The sequence below is a fragment of the Paramormyrops kingsleyae genome, chromosome 8, assembly GCF_048594095.1.
Source record: "Paramormyrops kingsleyae isolate MSU_618 chromosome 8, PKINGS_0.4, whole genome shotgun sequence".
Classification (NCBI taxonomy): Eukaryota; Metazoa; Chordata; class Actinopteri; order Osteoglossiformes; family Mormyridae; genus Paramormyrops; species Paramormyrops kingsleyae.
Genome location: NC_132804.1, coordinates 9,888,116 through 9,904,473, shown reverse-complemented (window position 1 = coordinate 9,904,473; position 16,358 = coordinate 9,888,116). Strand labels below are relative to the sequence as shown.

At 44.7% G+C, this 16,358-nt stretch overlaps 1 protein-coding gene across 3 annotated transcripts; it reads left to right on the top strand.

The window, feature by feature from the left end:
* Window positions 1-289: 289 nt before the first annotated feature.
* On the top strand, window positions 290-16,062 carry pank4 (pantothenate kinase 4 (inactive)). 3 transcript variants are annotated; one of them, XM_023837436.2, is made up of 19 exons: window positions 290-479; window positions 1,590-1,672; window positions 2,733-2,941; window positions 3,265-3,448; window positions 3,542-3,634; window positions 5,019-5,172; window positions 5,796-5,977; window positions 6,484-6,565; window positions 7,007-7,107; window positions 8,807-8,962; window positions 9,215-9,327; window positions 9,604-9,691; window positions 10,673-10,824; window positions 11,288-11,343; window positions 11,964-12,013; window positions 12,493-12,597; window positions 12,806-12,906; window positions 13,148-13,216; window positions 13,704-16,062. In XM_023837436.2, the coding sequence occupies exons 1-19, from the start codon at window positions 362-364 to the stop codon at window positions 13,933-13,935; spliced, it is 2,328 nt and encodes a 775-aa protein (XP_023693204.1). In that variant the 5' UTR covers window positions 290-361; the 3' UTR covers window positions 13,936-16,062. The 3 variants fall into 3 exon arrangements, with proteins under 3 accessions (XP_023693204.1, XP_023693201.1, XP_072571245.1); XM_023837433.2 differs by having other exon boundaries at window positions 311-462; XM_072715144.1 differs by lacking the exons at window positions 12,806-12,906; window positions 13,148-13,216; window positions 13,704-16,062 and having other exon boundaries at window positions 311-462; window positions 12,493-12,797.
* The last annotated feature ends 296 nt before the right edge of the window (window positions 16,063-16,358 follow it).

Genomic DNA, 16,358 nt, shown 5'->3' with positions numbered 1-16,358 from the left:
TAGAGCTATCGATTAGCACTACGGTAGCATTTTTCGACAAGGCAGCATAAATCGACAGAACACCGGCGCCCACACACACGCGCACACATTTTCTAACAGCGCGAAAATAAGAACAAAATATAGCGTTTTTGTTTTATATTCTTATAATGATGCTTTATGGCCCTTTCAATTTTAACTCGACTTTTCATATCCGTTTGAAAAGTGCAGCCCTTTGCAATCGCTTTACTGATTACTCCTCAGGTAGGGGACAAACAGGTGCACGCGCCGCGCCGTCCGCGCGGGTCTCACTGCGCAGGAACTTCGTTTCCCGGACGTCACTCCGCGAAATCGGTCTCCCCCCTCGCTTTCCGAGTCGCTCAACATGGCGGATTGCAGCCAGGCTGGGAGCGGCCGCCACAGCATGGACAAAAGCATTACCCTCCCACCCGACGAGATCTTTCGCAACCTGGAGAATGCCAAGAGGTTCGCAATAGATATAGGTACCAGCCTGCGGGGGGGACTTGCGCTCCTCTTCCTTCTGCGTGTTGTGATTTTACCCACTTGTAGCTGTTGTTTGTACTGTGCAGAGAAGGGGAGGTGTTCGGTCGAAGCAAGGACTCGATGACATGCCCCAAAGAGGCAATCACATCGTTTTTTATATGATTTGTTTAAAAATGGCTCTGCTGTCAGCTTCAAATGTGTCCCTTCAGAAATCTGCAGGAATGTTTCCGGCATTGAAGCGAAAGCGGCACGAGCGGTACGCGCGGAGCCGATGTCATACCTATTTATTTGGCGTCCGGTTTGTTTTTACTTTGCACTGCGCAGTATCATGCTTTGCCATACTGTACATCATAAGCCTTTCTAATACTGTGCTGTATACATTTTATATAATTTAGTGCTTTCATTACCGACATAATTGTTATGCCATCGGGTGGCGTTTTAGGTGTTTTATTGTACGAAGCATTACGGTTAGGCCTGTATTTTGATTAATCGGTTTTTGTTTGCTTTCGAAAGTCGTGTCCAAAAAAGTTACATGTTAACTCGTGTTGCTGACCATCCTGAATATAATGCAAGATCAAAATACAATTAATAAAATCTAAATGCAATATTGCCTTTCCCTTTTAACAAATTTAAGTCGAAGGGCAGACTAGGAATCATGTAAGAAAAGTTAACGTAAAGATTACGTTGTAGACGTTATATACGTTGTATAGTACGTTATTCGACTACTCTAATTACGTACCGCGTTATATATTTAAGTTTTACACAAGGACGTGTAGCCCAGCAAGAGTCGGGTCGCCTTTGAAATTTAGTTCTGCTCCACGCACTTTGCGAAGCCTGTAGTCTGTCTCCCATTAAACTTAACACTAGAAGGTGGCAGCTTATCCTATCTACAGACCGTGGCCTGGTGTGGGTGATATGGGTCGAAATATCTTACATGCAGTAAGTTTTTCGACACACTATGAACTAAACTTAGTGTTAGTAAGAATAAAAGTGTTAAAATGGTTGTGGCATGAATTGTCTATGGTTTCCACTCTGTCCTCTTTAGAATCTAATTTTTAACCGTAATTACGTTGGTGTCGCGATGCCAATAAAGATTGCTGTCTCAACAGGTGGGTCTTTGACAAAACTTGCCTATTACTCCACAGTCCAGCACAAAGTGGCCAAAGTGCGATCCTTCGATCATACTGCAAAAGTAAGTTACCTGTCGTGATTTATTTTGTTCTGTTGAGTTTTCAGTGTTTACTGTAATTTTTTTCCTCTTACACCAAGAGATTTAACTGTCAAATGTTAGTCATTCAATGGCAAGCAACAGTACAGATTTGCTGTAGGGTTTTGTTTCCATCCAGAAATGTTTATTAACCGGCATTAATGGTATCAGAAAAACCAACATCTTTTGATATCTGCTTTACATGGGCTATTTGTAGTGCAGTAGGTTAGGACTGTACCTGTTATCAGAATGTTGTTGGTTCAAATCCTGTGGTTGGTAGAGTGGTTTAGCCGTTGGGCCAATGAGCTAGGGCAGGGGTGCCCAATCTTATCCGCAAAGGGCCAGTGTGTGTGCGGGTTTTCGCTGCAACTCCCTAATTAGATTACTAATTAGAGGACTGATTGGCTGAAGAGTCCTCACACCTGGGTTTGAACAGCTGACATACAGGTTATCCCAAAAACCTGCACACACACCGACCCTTTGCGGATAAGATTGGCCACCCCTGAGCTAGGCCCTTCATTCCCAGTCGCTCCAGGGACTGACTGACTGATTCCACTTTCTCCATTATATTTCGCTTTAGATAAAAGCATCTGGTAAACAAATAATTTACATAGTTTTACTCTTGATGGAAAGTCACTAATCCATGCTGTTCCTGTGACTGCCTCCCATCCAGACTGAGATGGTCACTTTGAAAATTAGGGATTTTGCAGCACGGCTCGTTCTCTGACCTGTTTTCTCTTCAGTTCTCGGCCTTCTGTGGTTATTGCAGTTCTGGGTTGAGGTTTGTTTTTGGGATGATCTTCCCCCCTCCCTCCCTACCGACCCAGCCACACACAGTCCACCTTAAACTTGACTCCTTACCAGATAATAAGACCGAAAACAAAAAGCCACCAATGGAATATGGAATATGGATCTCCTGCATGCAGATCCTTTGACACCACCGATGGAATATGGATCTCCTGCATGTAGATCCTTTGACACCACCGATGGAATATGGATCTCCTGCATGCAGATGCTCTGACACCAGCTCCTGCTTCCCCTACAGGAGGTGGACGGGGACCCCCTATATGAGATCTCCGTGCAGGAGGAAATCACTGCCCGCCTTCACTTCATCAAGTTTGAGAATGCTTACATCGAGACCTGCCTGGACTTCATCAAAGACCATCTGGTCAACACTGAGACCAAGGTCATCAAGGCCACAGGCGGGGGTGCTTACAAGTTTAAGGAGCTCATCGAGAAGAAGCTGAAGCTCAAGTGAGCATCCTAGAGCTGTATGGGGGGTGGGGGTGACTCTGTGTGACGGAAAAAGTGCTTTTCCAGGATTCAGTGTCTTATTATTCTAATCCCATATGCAACGCATTTAATTCTGCAAGTCACATTCTCAGTAGAGATTTTATTCTGAACCATAAACCTTAAATTGACAGTAGTTGGTGTGTTTTTGATTTTATTTAATGTTTGTATAGTCCTGTGGTTGGAGAAAAGTTGAACTAGCAGAAAATTCCCTTGAAGAATGTCACCCAACCCCAGAACAAACTGCACCACAACTTACCCCCTCTATATGTCTGTCCCTGACCCAGGGTGGACAAGGAAGATGAGATGTCCTGTCTTATCAAGGGCTGTAACTTTGTTTTGAAGAACATCCCCCATGAGGCCTTTGTGTATGCCAAGCATGCGGATTCCGAGTTCCGCTTCCAGAACACGCACCCGGATATCTTCCCCTATTTGCTTATCAACATTGGATCTGGCGTATCCATAGTCAAGGTAATGTTTGAGAGCCACATGACTTTGCTCACCTCTTTGCGTTCTTCCCCAGTTGCTCTGTAAAAACAAAAAAAAAATGTTTTTCCGACCAAGGTTGAGTCTGAGGACAAGTTTGAACGGATTGGTGGAAGTTCAATTGGAGGTGGTACTTTCTGGGGTCTGGGTGCTCTGCTCACCAAGACAAAGGTGTGTATTTGTGGGCCCACAATGATTGCTGTATTTTATGTGACTCTGTATTAGTCAACTGATTTCATGCAAGTCTTTACTCCTTCTCTATGCGGGCATTTTGCTGTCGTGTGCTAGGCCTTATGAATTTTCATATCAATACCCACTGTCAATTGCATTTACAGTGGTACCTCAGAACTCGAACTTAATCCGTTCAGAACTCCAGATCGCATCCTAAAAAATTCGAGTTCTGATCGAATTTTCCCCATAAGAAATAATGGAAAGCCAATTAATTGGTTTCCGGCCCCAAAAAATTACACCTAAATGTTTTTTTTTTACCATTTAAACACAAAATTAACAGGATAAAACAAGAGCATATACTGTACTAAACACATCTAAGCACATTTATCAAAACAGTAATTTGTAAAGTAAGAAAATAACTGTATCCAAACAATGTGTAAAGTAAAAAAAAAAAAAAACAATGTGTCTTGCCCTGATCGTCCGCTCCTTCCGTGTGCCACGTCCCCTCGTTAACCTCGTGTGGGATCCCTGTGTGATCAGCTGCTTCTGGTTGTTGTCATTAGTCCTCTGTATTTCGTCCGCGTTTCAGTTTGTTTCCCCAGTCCGGTCATTGTATTGTCCATCTGCGTTTTGCCTGCCTTACCTGTAATTAAACCCCGTATTCCCCGATACCCTGACATCTGCACCTTAGTTTCTGTTCCTTCCCCGCTCGGCACAACAATATTATTATTATTATTATTAATAAATGTATTAATGGTTTATTATTAATATTTAAATAAAGAAATCTTTTTTTAAAAATGTGTTTTATTATATAATAATATAATTACTGTTAATGTCTATCATTGTCTAAATGTATTTTTACTGTCTATATATATATATATATGTATTCAGTTAGTGTAAACATGCACGATGCAATCACAGCGAATGTGAGGCTGAGACTGAAGCGGTACCCTTTGTTTCCGCTGAGAGACGTGCCGCATGCGTACAATTTATCTTAGGTCGGCGTTCACGGTTTGACTTCTGAGATTCAGATCGAGTTCTAGGTAATTATTTTTCGAACTGGTTGGTTTGACTTTTAAGAAATTCGAGTTCTAATGAGTTCAAGAACTGAGGTAACACTGTATATTTAAATTGTTTTAGTGTATTCACGTATGTGACACACACGAGTAAACATCTTATTTTTATCTGGGTGCCATTTTTATCCCACATACATGAAACGTAAACTCAAAACCTGTTGGGAATTGACAAGTTATGTAGTCCCCAAAGTAACTCCTTTAAATATAGGGAGCTTGACTGTGTCAGTACGTGTCCTGATCACATTGCCTTGCCGTGCAGGTGTCGTCATATCCGAGCAAGTTATCTTTCCTCTTTGTCCTACTTTCAGAGGTTTGATGAACTTCTTCAGCTGGCCTCCAGGGGGCAGCACACAAGTGTTGACATGCTTGTGAAGGACATATACGGGGGGGCTTACGGTTCCCTGGGCTTGACGGGGGACCTCATCGCTAGCAGTTTTGGTAAATCTGCTACAACTGACAAAGGTAAGAAGCACATTCATGGCAAATGTCCTTAATTTCAGTGCAGTTGTTTTTTGTTCCTAACTGTGCAGCCAGTTTTGTTACAACAGGCAGAGAAGCACCTTTTACCTGCCATGAGAGGCATTGTCTACTCCATGGTGTTATTTTTGGAAAAACCGTAACGTTGGCTCTCTGCCATCAGTGTCCCAGCGACACTCTGGATTTAGCTGCATGTGTTGTTGACCCATGCAGTGTTTCAAAGTTATCAGAGAGATTTAGGCCATAGTACTCTGGGTTCAACTGCCAGCCCCGATGTGGCAGGAGCTCGAAGCGCTAATTGCTCCTCCAGATGGCTGTCTGTCTTCATCAGCCAAGATCCATCGCTCTCCACGTGCCCCTTTCGCGTCGCCTGCCTTGAGAGCTGGTTCTGATCGTGGCCCTAGAACCGTCACCCGGCCCGAGTCCACAAGGCCTCACGTCCGCGTCTTGCGTTTGGCAGATGCTTTTCAGCGCATCATCTGATCGAGGCGGATGTTGTGTAAGAAGCATTCGGGTGCCGGGGCACCAGCTTAAGTACAGGGGCTTCTGGATTACGAGATAGCTGTGTGGAAAAGAACTCTGCAGACTATGGTCGCCTCTCGTTCCAGAGTTTTCCAAGGAGGACATGGCGAAGAGTCTTCTGCACATGATCAGCAACGACATCGGGCAGCTGGCTTGCCTATACGCGCGGCTGCACAACCTGACCCGGGTGTACTTTGGTGGTTTTTTCATCCGCGGCCACCCCGTCACCATGCACACCATCACCTACAGCATCAACTTCTTCACGAAGGTGACGTGCCCTCCAGTCCCTGCATGCCACCTCTGAACCTTCCGTGACATTGATTTTCAGCTTTAAACCCGACGTATTATGTATTTGAGCCTGATGGACTGCAGTTTTCTCCAGCTAATCAATATCTAGTTTAACTGTTTGAATTAGGCACCATCAGGAAGGTTTGTTTTATTGTTAGACACGGAAATGAAATACCGAGGTCTAAGCACCGTGCACCGGTTCTGCATGCCAGTCCAGCCGCTGTGCGGAGGCTCGGCTGTCAGATTTTATTTGCAGAACCTCGTCGGATTGATGTTAAATTCGGCAGCGTGTGCTTGGTTTGGTCTGGCTGTAGGCTGTTCACCTGCTGGCGCAGATGGGGGATGTCTGTGTTTGTGTTACCAGATCTCCCTCCTCAAACTATAGCATTATCGTAGCTCTTCTAGCTTCATTATTCATTATTTCATGTATGTCGGACAGCATTGTTACGTATGATGTCCCTCACGGGTGATTGTGTCGCTTTGCAGGGGGAGGTGCAGGCTCTCTTTCTGAGGCACGAGGGCTACCTCGGAGCCATCGGGGCCTTCCTCAAAGGCGCAGAGGAAGACAGTAAGGATCAGTGTCTTTTTATTCCACCCCCCTTTCTCGACAGCTTCTTCATCTCCATGGAGATAGTTAGCGAAATGTGAAAATATAGCCTTTTCCAACAATCCAATTAAATTCTGATCGGCTTGAATGAATATGTAGAACTTCCAGGAAATGTGCTGGCAGATTAAGACTTTTACAGGAATTTTTGATATTTAAAGTTATTCCTTTACTAGAATGCTTTGAGTGATTTAATATATTACACTTGCTAGTTAATAACTGGTCAGTTCAGCCAGAAAGGTTTTCACTATAATTAAATTCAGCTTATTTTAAGTGGACCACAGCTTTTTATGAAATCTTTGTTCCTTTTTTACCTGGGTTCCACACTGTCTCTTCCGTGTGGAATGGGGGATGTTCACATGTGGGTCTGTGTGTGTGACGGCCCTGTGCCATGGCCCCCTGCAGACCCCAACCAGTACAGCTGGGGGGAGAACTATGCAGGGAGCTCCGGCCTGATGAGTGTCTCCCCCGACTTGAACCCCATGCAGCGGGTGCGCAGCGGAACGGTGAGTCCTTCCTCGTTGTCACCAGCAGGGGGATCTCTCCACTTCATGGCACACCAGCAATATATTTTTATTTATTATTATTTGCTTAAATTACATTTGACAGCATTGATGTAGAATTCACAATTATCTTTTAAAACGGAACTAAATGGTGCAGGTACCTGTCCATAATATGTCTATTCTTTTTGCTTCTTTTCCATATCTTCCATGTTCTTCCTCTGTTTCTTTAACCTTCCCCTTCAGTTCTCCGTAAGTACCCCCCCCCCCCACTCCCACTACCGTGTTTGCCATGTTTGACGCTTGAGAAAATGCATCTCCTCACGCTTCAGGAGCCTGAAAAACAGCATCTGTGTCTAGCACCCTTCCTGTAGATACACGTCTGCAGATACTCAGCTCCCTACTGGCAAACAACTGAAAACCTCGGTGTTACTTTAGTAAAGTTACTTCTGTCATTTATGCATCATCACTTAAAGCATTTAACGCATGTGTCCTTTAACGTCTGTCGCGACAGATGGCGCCACGTCTGATTCATCATATGAACAGGACCATGAGCAGAGGTGGATATTTCAGATCCAGAAAAATAAAATCCGCACCAAGACTTTGTTTCAACCAACCAGTTGAGGATATAGAGTCAGAGTAAGATGAAGATACAGAGTACTCAACTGGTTGGTTGAAACAAAATCTTGGTCTGGATTTTTACTTTCTGGACCTGGAATGTTCAACTCTGACCCTGAGACATTGGGTTTGAGGCTCAGAATAAGATGTTTATTGGAGATGGGCCGCCCCTTTAGTTTTTACAAAATACTTGTGGTCAAAGCGGGGGGGGGGTAAATGTAGCTCTTTTGATGAGAAAGAAAACAAGACTCCGGAGGGCCAGGTGGACCGAAGTGGGCATACCTGTGCGCCGCTCGTCTGCTCCATCGTTTGTTAGTAGCTAGCTGAATATCTGAGGGGGGGCGGCCATTGCAGCGCTTGCCCCAGTGCTTATCGATTCTCTGCTTCTAACCGCCCATCGTACTGCAGCGCTCTGCTACCTCTTCGTGTTTCCTGTGCTCTGTCGCCCCCCAATCTGAACAGCAAAGGTGATATGGGAGCCGGGTTCGTTCGCTGGCCATGGCCGGCTGGGCGTCTTACGCTGCTGCCGGTACTCAGACTCATGCTGACCTTGTGGCTCGCAGATCTTGAGAAAGAGTTCTGGAAAGTGTGTTGGCAGGGTGAGAATTCAGCTGTGAGGTTTGGTAAGGAATGGTCTGTCCACTCTAGGCCTCTATGGAAGGGTATGCCCTTAGACCTTTTGAGAAAGTTTTTCTGCTTGATGTTCTACAGATTAAGTAGAAATTGTGTGTTGTGAGTCTCAGTTCTTGCTAAAAAAAAAGAACCTCAATGTGAGTCATGGTGGAGAGTCTTTGAGTGTAGAATCACCTCGCGCAGTTGCATGAGCTCCCTGCCTGGGGGGGGGGTTTGGCCGCTGTCTTGGTCCAGGTCACTGACTGACTAGCCAGGGAGGTACTTTCCTAACGTATCTCAGTGTTTTCGGGGTGTTGGAATTGGCTGCCGTGTTGGTATGAGTGGTTGTTGGCTTTGTGAGCTAGAGGTTATGTTGGTTGCACTTAGTCCTCCACACTGGCATGACTGCAGTGGCTAGGTCATGTGCTCTCTCTGCAGTGCTGTGACCAGTGCTCTCTACTCGCTCCCCTCCCAGTTTGATATGCTGGAGATGGACAGGTTGGAGAGACAGCTGGTGAACCTCCCCTTACTGCAAGACCCCTCCTCTTACATCCCCGACACAGTGGACCTGACAGAGGATGCACTTGCCCGCCAGTATTGGCTCTACTGCTTTGAGGAGGCACTGGATGGGGTAACTGGAACTGCTGCTTTCAACTGGTTTAATGCGAAGCTTCCGATTCTTGTAGACTATCAGTCATTCCTATGGGAGGCTGTTTATTTAGGCTTCTAATGCTGGAATCGAGGAATGAAATGTGTTTTATAGACCTAGCTGTGGCAACAATAGTGCCGCCATTTCAGTGCTGTTGACAAACTGAAATGATACTTGATTTTGATACTTGATTTTGATACTTGAAGCTCTGACTCTTTGGCACGCCCCCCTTAGGTGGTGAATCGGGCGGTGGCTAGCCAGCCCGACCTGCCCCAGGCTGTGGAGCGGGCGGAGAAATTCCGCCAGAAGTATCTCCATAAGCTTCAGACCCTTCGGCACCAGCCGTTGTAGGTACTCCGTACTTCCTGTCTCTTAAGCTCAGTCCTTTCACTGATCCTCCCCCAGATCGGTCTTTCCTTGGTGCCTCTGGATACTTAGCTATCGATCACCTTGTTTTTAGCTCTTGTTTTTAACCCTTCTTTTCCTTCCACTGAAACTATCTTGCATTTTCACTGCAGTTCACATCCAGGCAAGGTTCCCGTGATAGTTTTCTGATATGTTAGTGTGTGTTTTTTCTTTCCTCTCTGCTAACGTAGCGCTCCTTCTCTTCCCTCCCCTGCTAGTGCTTACGGCTCCCTCACTGTCAGAAGTCTCTTAGACACGCGAGAACACTGTCTCAACGAGTTCAACTTCCCTGATCCGTACTCTAAGGTTGGAAACAAGTCTGTCTCTCCCTGATTCTTTGCTTTCTGTTTTGTTCTCCATGTCCTTGGTCACCTCGTGAGACTTCGCTTTTCCTAGACTTTCTGGGAAGCTTGTGGTTTCAGGTCAATTCAGCCGCCCTTAAAGGTGGCCGCATTCGTCACACGATGTCCAGACAAAAACATATCGAACACGCCAGGGAGAACAATCTGTCGTATATTTAAACAACGTTGTCTCCTTGTTCGCCTTGTCACACCACAAACCCTAGAGGGCACAGAATGTTTTCGATACAGCAGACCCCACATACAGAGTGCAAATGGTCTTTGTGGCGAATGTGTGAGTCATTTTGATGAAGGGGAGCAGTGGCACAGAGAGGGGGAAGCTAACAGTTTACATGACATTCACGGTTACACATTAACGAAACACATGCATTTCACAGCAATCATTACACAGTTACGACATTTACTACTTGCTACATAAATACGCACATAGGCATATTTATACTATATATATATATATATATATATATATATATGTGTGTGTGTGTGTGTGTGTGTTTGTGTTTGTGTGTACGGTGTGGTGCAGTGCATGCTGGTATCTGCATAATTAGTCCTGCTGACCAATCCCGTGGTATCGCATTTATGTCAGCCAATTGTGGAGAGTGGGTGGGATCAGAACAAACGAAAACGTTTGCCTCTGGGACCCTGCACAGTTGGTGTGCCGAAGTGGTCATCACCGCGGTGATTACGCGTCATGCCACAACATATTGCCAAAATGACGTTGATTCCGTCAATTTCATTTGAAGTATACGGCCCCCTTAAGTGTCCTACTGTAAGACACTGCACTTAAGGCACATTTTGAGTGCTGTGATCAACCCCTTTTACCACTTGACCTGTGTAGCACCTCAGCTTAGGTGCTATTCTTTGATTGGTCTATTTTCCACCTGGAAACTCTTGTTCCATCAAGGTTCATATCTCTCGCTCTTTCCAGATCAAACAGAAGGAGAATGATGTGGCCTTAAGGTACTTCCAGAAGGTGGTGAGGTCTCTGGAAAAGCTGCCCTGGGAACAGCGGCAGTTTGCTCTGGTCAAGGGTCTTCTGGCAGGGAATGTTTTTGATTGGGGTGCCAAGGCCGTTTCCGAGTAAGTAGTCGAGGTCTGCCAGTTTGACAGGAAAGAGTATGGGGTATGCTGGTGTGGTCAGTGAGTTGCTGCTTTGCTATTGGCCAGTAGGTCCTAGCTAAGATGGCCAGTGAGTTGCTGCTTTGCTATTGGCCAGTAGGTCCTAGCTAAGATGGCCAGTGAGTTGCTGCTTTGCTATTGGCCAGTAGGTCCTAGCTAAGATGGCCAGTGAGTTGCTGCTTTGCTATTGGCCAGTAGGTCCTAGCTAAGATGGCCAGTGAGTTGCTGCTTTGCTATTGGCCAGTAGGTCCTAGCTAAGATGGCCAGTGAGTTGCTGCTTTGCTATTGGCCAGTAGGTCCTAGCTAAGTTGGCCTGTGAGTTGCTGCATTCCCATTGGCCCATCAGTTCTAGCTCCCTTACATGCTAAAACACTGTTGAATGCAAATTGAAGTTCCATTTAAAATATATATTCTTGTCTTGTAGTGTCCTTGAATCTAATCCTGAATTTGGATTCGAAGAGGCTAAACATCAGTTGCAAGGTAATGAAAAGACACATTAGACCTTTATCCGTAGAATCACTGATATTTGTCGTCTTTATTGTTGAAGTTAGTGCATGATGAGGTCCAAACACTCAGCTGATCATTGCACCTTGATGCCAAATCTCATGGGAGCTTGTTATACAAAAATGTTCTGAGGGCAGAAAGGGAAAATGATTGGTTGAGAGAGAGAGCCAATCAGACTGTAGAGGAGGTAAGACACTCCCACGAGTGATGCTGAACGGCAGTGGCAGTGTGTGTAAACTGATGTGAGCGTAAATATATCGTATCACCGCATTCTGCAGGGGTGGGTATTTGATTATCATCCACTGGGGCCAAGTATTGCCAGAACCACCTAGTTCATGATAGTCCGCAGTGAATCAATTGAAGTACCTCTCAGAGCCTGTACTGTAGCAGTAAGAACTTGATGGTTTGGCCTTCTAGGACAGAAAGGAGGTGTCCCGGATGTAAGGGAACAGCTTATTGTGATTTTTGCATACATATACGATTGGGGTGTTAAATAGGCAATAGACTGAAAATAAAAATAAATATCCTTAATACCCACTGACCCTACTTAGCTCACCTGCTTCTAATGTGCTGATCTGCTCTTCCTCTCTCCACAGATCGCCCTTGGCTCATCGATTGCTACGACCAGTGGGTTGAGAGATTAAAGGTGAGGTTGTGGGCGCTCTTCAAAAATTCAAAAATAGTCTTATGCAGAGGTGGAGAGTTCACGTCCAGAAAGCAAAAATCCAGGCCAAGATTTTATTTCAACGAACCAGCTGACTACTTTGACTGTGGCTCTTTATTCTTTCTTTATACTCAAGAGGAGAAAGAGCCACAGTCAGAGTAGTCAGCTGGTTGGTTGAAATAAAATCTTGACCTGGATTTTTTCTTTCTGGATGTGAACTCTCCACCTCTGGTCTTACGAAAATTAGAATATAGTCTTATAATTTGTTGGTGTTTTTTGTAATTGTGGAATGTTTAGCATTATGGGCTGTAATTGATAATTGTAATTGTAATTGCCTCTTGTAGATGTTCCTGTTTAATGAAATAGTTGCTCTTGCCTCTGCAGTGTATGTTGTTCTCTGTGTACATGGGACTGTCCTCGATCAGTGATTGAATACTGTGTATACTGGCTTTCTCTTGCAGGGTCCCCCTCACAAATGTGCCTTGTTTTTCGTAGATAATAGTGGAATAGACATCATTCTGGGAGTGTTCCCATTTGTTAGAGAGCTCCTCTGCCGCGGCACGGAGGTAAGGGTGCTGCCTTTCCGGTCCTCACGCCGTAAATCTGGCCCAGCGCCGCCGGTCACTGGGAGCCCTGCAGTCACGTGCTGAACCGTCTCCTCGCCCGTGACGTCTGCTGTGAGCACATCTCCTGTGAGCTACCTTCTGCTTTTGCCTCAGATTTTCTCAGCCTCTTTGTCTACTCCGCCCCCCACCACCCCCCCCCCCCCCCCAGGTTGTGCTGGCTAGTAACTCAGGGCCGGCATTGAATGATGTGACCAACAGTGAATTGCAGATCTTGACAGAGAGGATTGCTGCAATGGATTCAGTCATTCAGTGGGTATTCAGCCTCTGTTAATGCACATCATTTAAATACTGCTGTGTATGGTAAATCATCACTGGCATGTCTGAGTTCTCTCTGTTGGCCACAAGGGGGGGCTCTCTTAATAGTGTATAATTTTAGCACACCTCTGCCTACCAGAATTTATCTAGGTTCTGGCGATCGGCTGTAATCACATGCTTCATTCTGTGAAAGTGTTCTGCTTCATTTATATTGAATCAGCCGTCTTTTCCTTAGGGCTGCGATCAAGGAAGACAGATTGACGCTCGTTCAGAGTGGTTCTAGCTCACCGTGTTTAGATCTGAGGTAAGTGCTTCCAAGGAATAATGCTGGATTGATAGTGTCTAAATGAAGTATATCCAGAACTTATCCAGAACTCACTTATTCGATATTACATTCAGTGCTCATTGAAGGTCTTGTTTTATTCTATAAAAATGCAAATTGACTGTTTTCATAACAAGTCCTTTGATAAGAAATATTTAACATTTCTGCACATATGTTCCGCATAGATTTTCTTTTAACTGTTATAATTATTATTTTTTTTTGACTGACTCATTCAGTACTGTTCTTACGAGTTCTCTCTTAATTGCAGTTGTAGTAGTAGATCGATGGATCATGAGTGGCTTTGAAGTACACATTCTGTAACGCTGGTCCTCTGGCCCAGTGCCTGATATGTGTCCGGATGATACTGGTGGTCAAAGTTCTGCTGGGGAGGGCAGACTTAAAGCTGGAATTGCTGTTGGTAGCGCCCGAATGCTGACAGCCGTATAATCCTCCTTCCTCGTCACGGCAGCCGTCTGGACAAGGCTCTGGCAGTGGTGGTGCGAGAGCGACACACGGACCTGGTGGTGATTGAGGGTATGGGCCGAGCCATCCACACCAACTATTACGCTGCACTGAGCTGCGAGAGCCTCAAGCTGGCCGTCATCAAGAACTCCTGGCTGGCTGAGAGGCTTGGTGGCAAGATCTTCAGTGTGGTCTTCAAGTATGAGGTCCCACCCCAAAGCCCAGGGCTAAGACGGTAGTGTGGTAGGGGGCTGGGGGGGGACGGGGGGGGGACGCAGTCAGCGTCTGTTGTGGGAATGAATGCTGTGTTGAAAATGTCCAGGAAACTTTTCTTATGGATTTATAATTATTTTTCCTGATTAAGTTCTGGATTTATTTTGTAGGGCTACAGAAAAGGTATTTGATGGAATATTATAACCCCCTTATTTTCAAGTTTCCGTGTCTTGTCTCTGTCGCTGTGGGAGATGGCGCCCCCTATTGGGCAGGTGACGTAAACGTGCCGCAGGTGTCCCGGGTGGCCATTGGGGTCTCAGCATAATGCGGGGTTGGGGGGACGTCTGCCACGGCAACTGGAGTGTTGTCATTATTCCGAAAGCTTTACTTTTTTGTTAATTGATATGGAGCGATGTTTAAATGATTTGATAATTTATGACATTTTTCTTGTTTTTTTGCTTGAATGCCTTTATCCGTATGTTTGACTTGTACTTTGGATGTTTGCCAGAGGTTTGCTACCTGTGGGTGGCAACATGAAAACAATAGAAACTATATATTTTTTTAATTAGCAAGGATAACTACCAGCCTGTTCATTTGCTTTGAATATAGTTTTTTTTCCCTAAATCATCTGATGTTAATGGTGTTAAATGAAACTTTTTTTTTTTTTTTTTTGGTAGCGATCACTCGATGGGATATTTCTTGATTGTGTTCTCGTCGCGTTATCTCATTGCTCCTTGACAGACAGGCCACCAGTGTTCTTTAAATGATTAATATCTTTTTTTTTTTTTTACCGATTTAATGTGCCTTGAGACTGTAGTGGTAAACTCTTGCAAAGTTGATTTCAAATGTCATGCCTGTTTTCTCAGTATTTATATTTAATGACCTGAAATGAACAGTAACATGTAATATTGTTTAACGGAATGTTACACCCCCTTCCCCCTTAAAAAAAGGTTTGAACTTGAAGCCAAAGCGAGAAGTATTTCCTCTTGGAGTGTACTCCCAAATAATGTCCATCGTGTATGAGTATTTTATTTTGATGTGACTAATTGTGTGTTTTCTTAATCAGCTTGGATAAAGTCAGTGCTTTAAATCAAGCCCGACTTAATTGGATTGTATTTAGTATATTGTTTTACAGATGCCACAGTTAAGAGACTTAAGATTTCCTGTGTGATTTGTTTCAAGACCGTTAGGTTCTTTTGTCTCTCCTGCTTCTGGCTTTTCCGTTGTTCCGTTTGTGTCCGCTAGGGGGCAGCACAGTACAGCACATCTTTGCCTCGGTCCCGCAGCCGGTCTCTTGTTATATGCGCGTGTTTTATTGGGTGCGAGGGCGAGAACGGGACTGTACCGCACAGCATCACCTTAACTGTGCTGTGTAAAGCACTAGTAAAGTGTTAGGCTTGCGTCCTCATGTACGGGTGAGTATCATCTTTGGGCTTCTCTGTGCACTTGTGCGCACGCCCGTTGCAGAGTTAAATGGCACGGTGCTACATCGTCACACAGTATAGTTAATTCAAGTCCACATGCTAATTTACAAGCAACAGCAAGGAGATGGGTGGATTTTGTTGATATATTTGCATTGAAAAAAGCAGCAACGAGGATAACTAGCATTTTTTCCTGATCGGATCAGTACGGCACTTATAAATGCGGATGCGTAAGCATGTTTTACGCTTGTACGTCACAACAAGCAAAAGGCTAAGTTTTTTGATGTGCCATGGGAAGCGTTAAGGAAAAAACGTTACTCTTGACCAAAGTTGGTGCTATTGTCCTTTTTTGTCCAGAGCTTTGCCTGCTTTTACCGATGACTTTTATAACTTTTATATTGCGTGTTTGTATATAGTGTGTATATTACAGGATCCATTTAGTCTGTCGTGAGAGACTTACGGAGAGATGAAATCTGACATAATTTGCAATGCATTCAGGCGATAAATACCGTGTTTGTCTATATTTCATTGAAGTCTGAACAAACATTTGCATTGATTGGGTCTCGTTATGTGACGTGTACAGGGATAAACGCAGCGGATCCATGTTCCTGTTCCTCAGTAGCTGAGGTTATGCAATGTTCCCACTGCCTTGCAGGAATTGTTCAGAATGAGAACATGAACATGACTTGTATATGATTTTTGTTTAATAAAGTAAAATTTAAATACTGTTAAGTTGCTTATTTTGTGATCTCATCTTCTAACTGCTTATGATGTCCCAGCTGGTAAAAGGGTCTTTAGCCTGTACCAGGCAGCACGGGACATTGGGGGGGGGGGGGGTAGGCTTGATGGGTTGCCAGTCCATCGCAGGTGGCATGCAAGCAGACATTCACAGTGTTATTCTGTGGCCTATTTAAAGACTCTGATTAGACTGACTTCAGGTCTTTGGACTGCGGGGACCCGTGTGACACAGGGAGACGATATAAAAATGTAATATAACTGAAATGTGATGTGAGTCACCGAGTTCATCA

What these genes read in the sequence shown, in the direction of transcription:
- pank4 (XM_023837436.2), top strand. Translation starts at nt 362, where the DNA reads ATGGCGGATTGCAGCCAGGCTGGGAGCGGCCGCCACAGCATGGACAAA. An exon ending in GCATCAACTTCTTCACGAAG is followed by an intron (nt 5,978 to 6,483) that starts GTGACGTGCCCT and finishes GTCGCTTTGCAG; the next exon opens with GGGGAGGTGCAGGCTCTCTT. An exon ending in ACCCTTCGGCACCAGCCGTT is followed by an intron (nt 9,328 to 9,603) that starts GTAGGTACTCCG and finishes CTCCCCTGCTAG; the next exon opens with TGCTTACGGCTCCCTCACTG.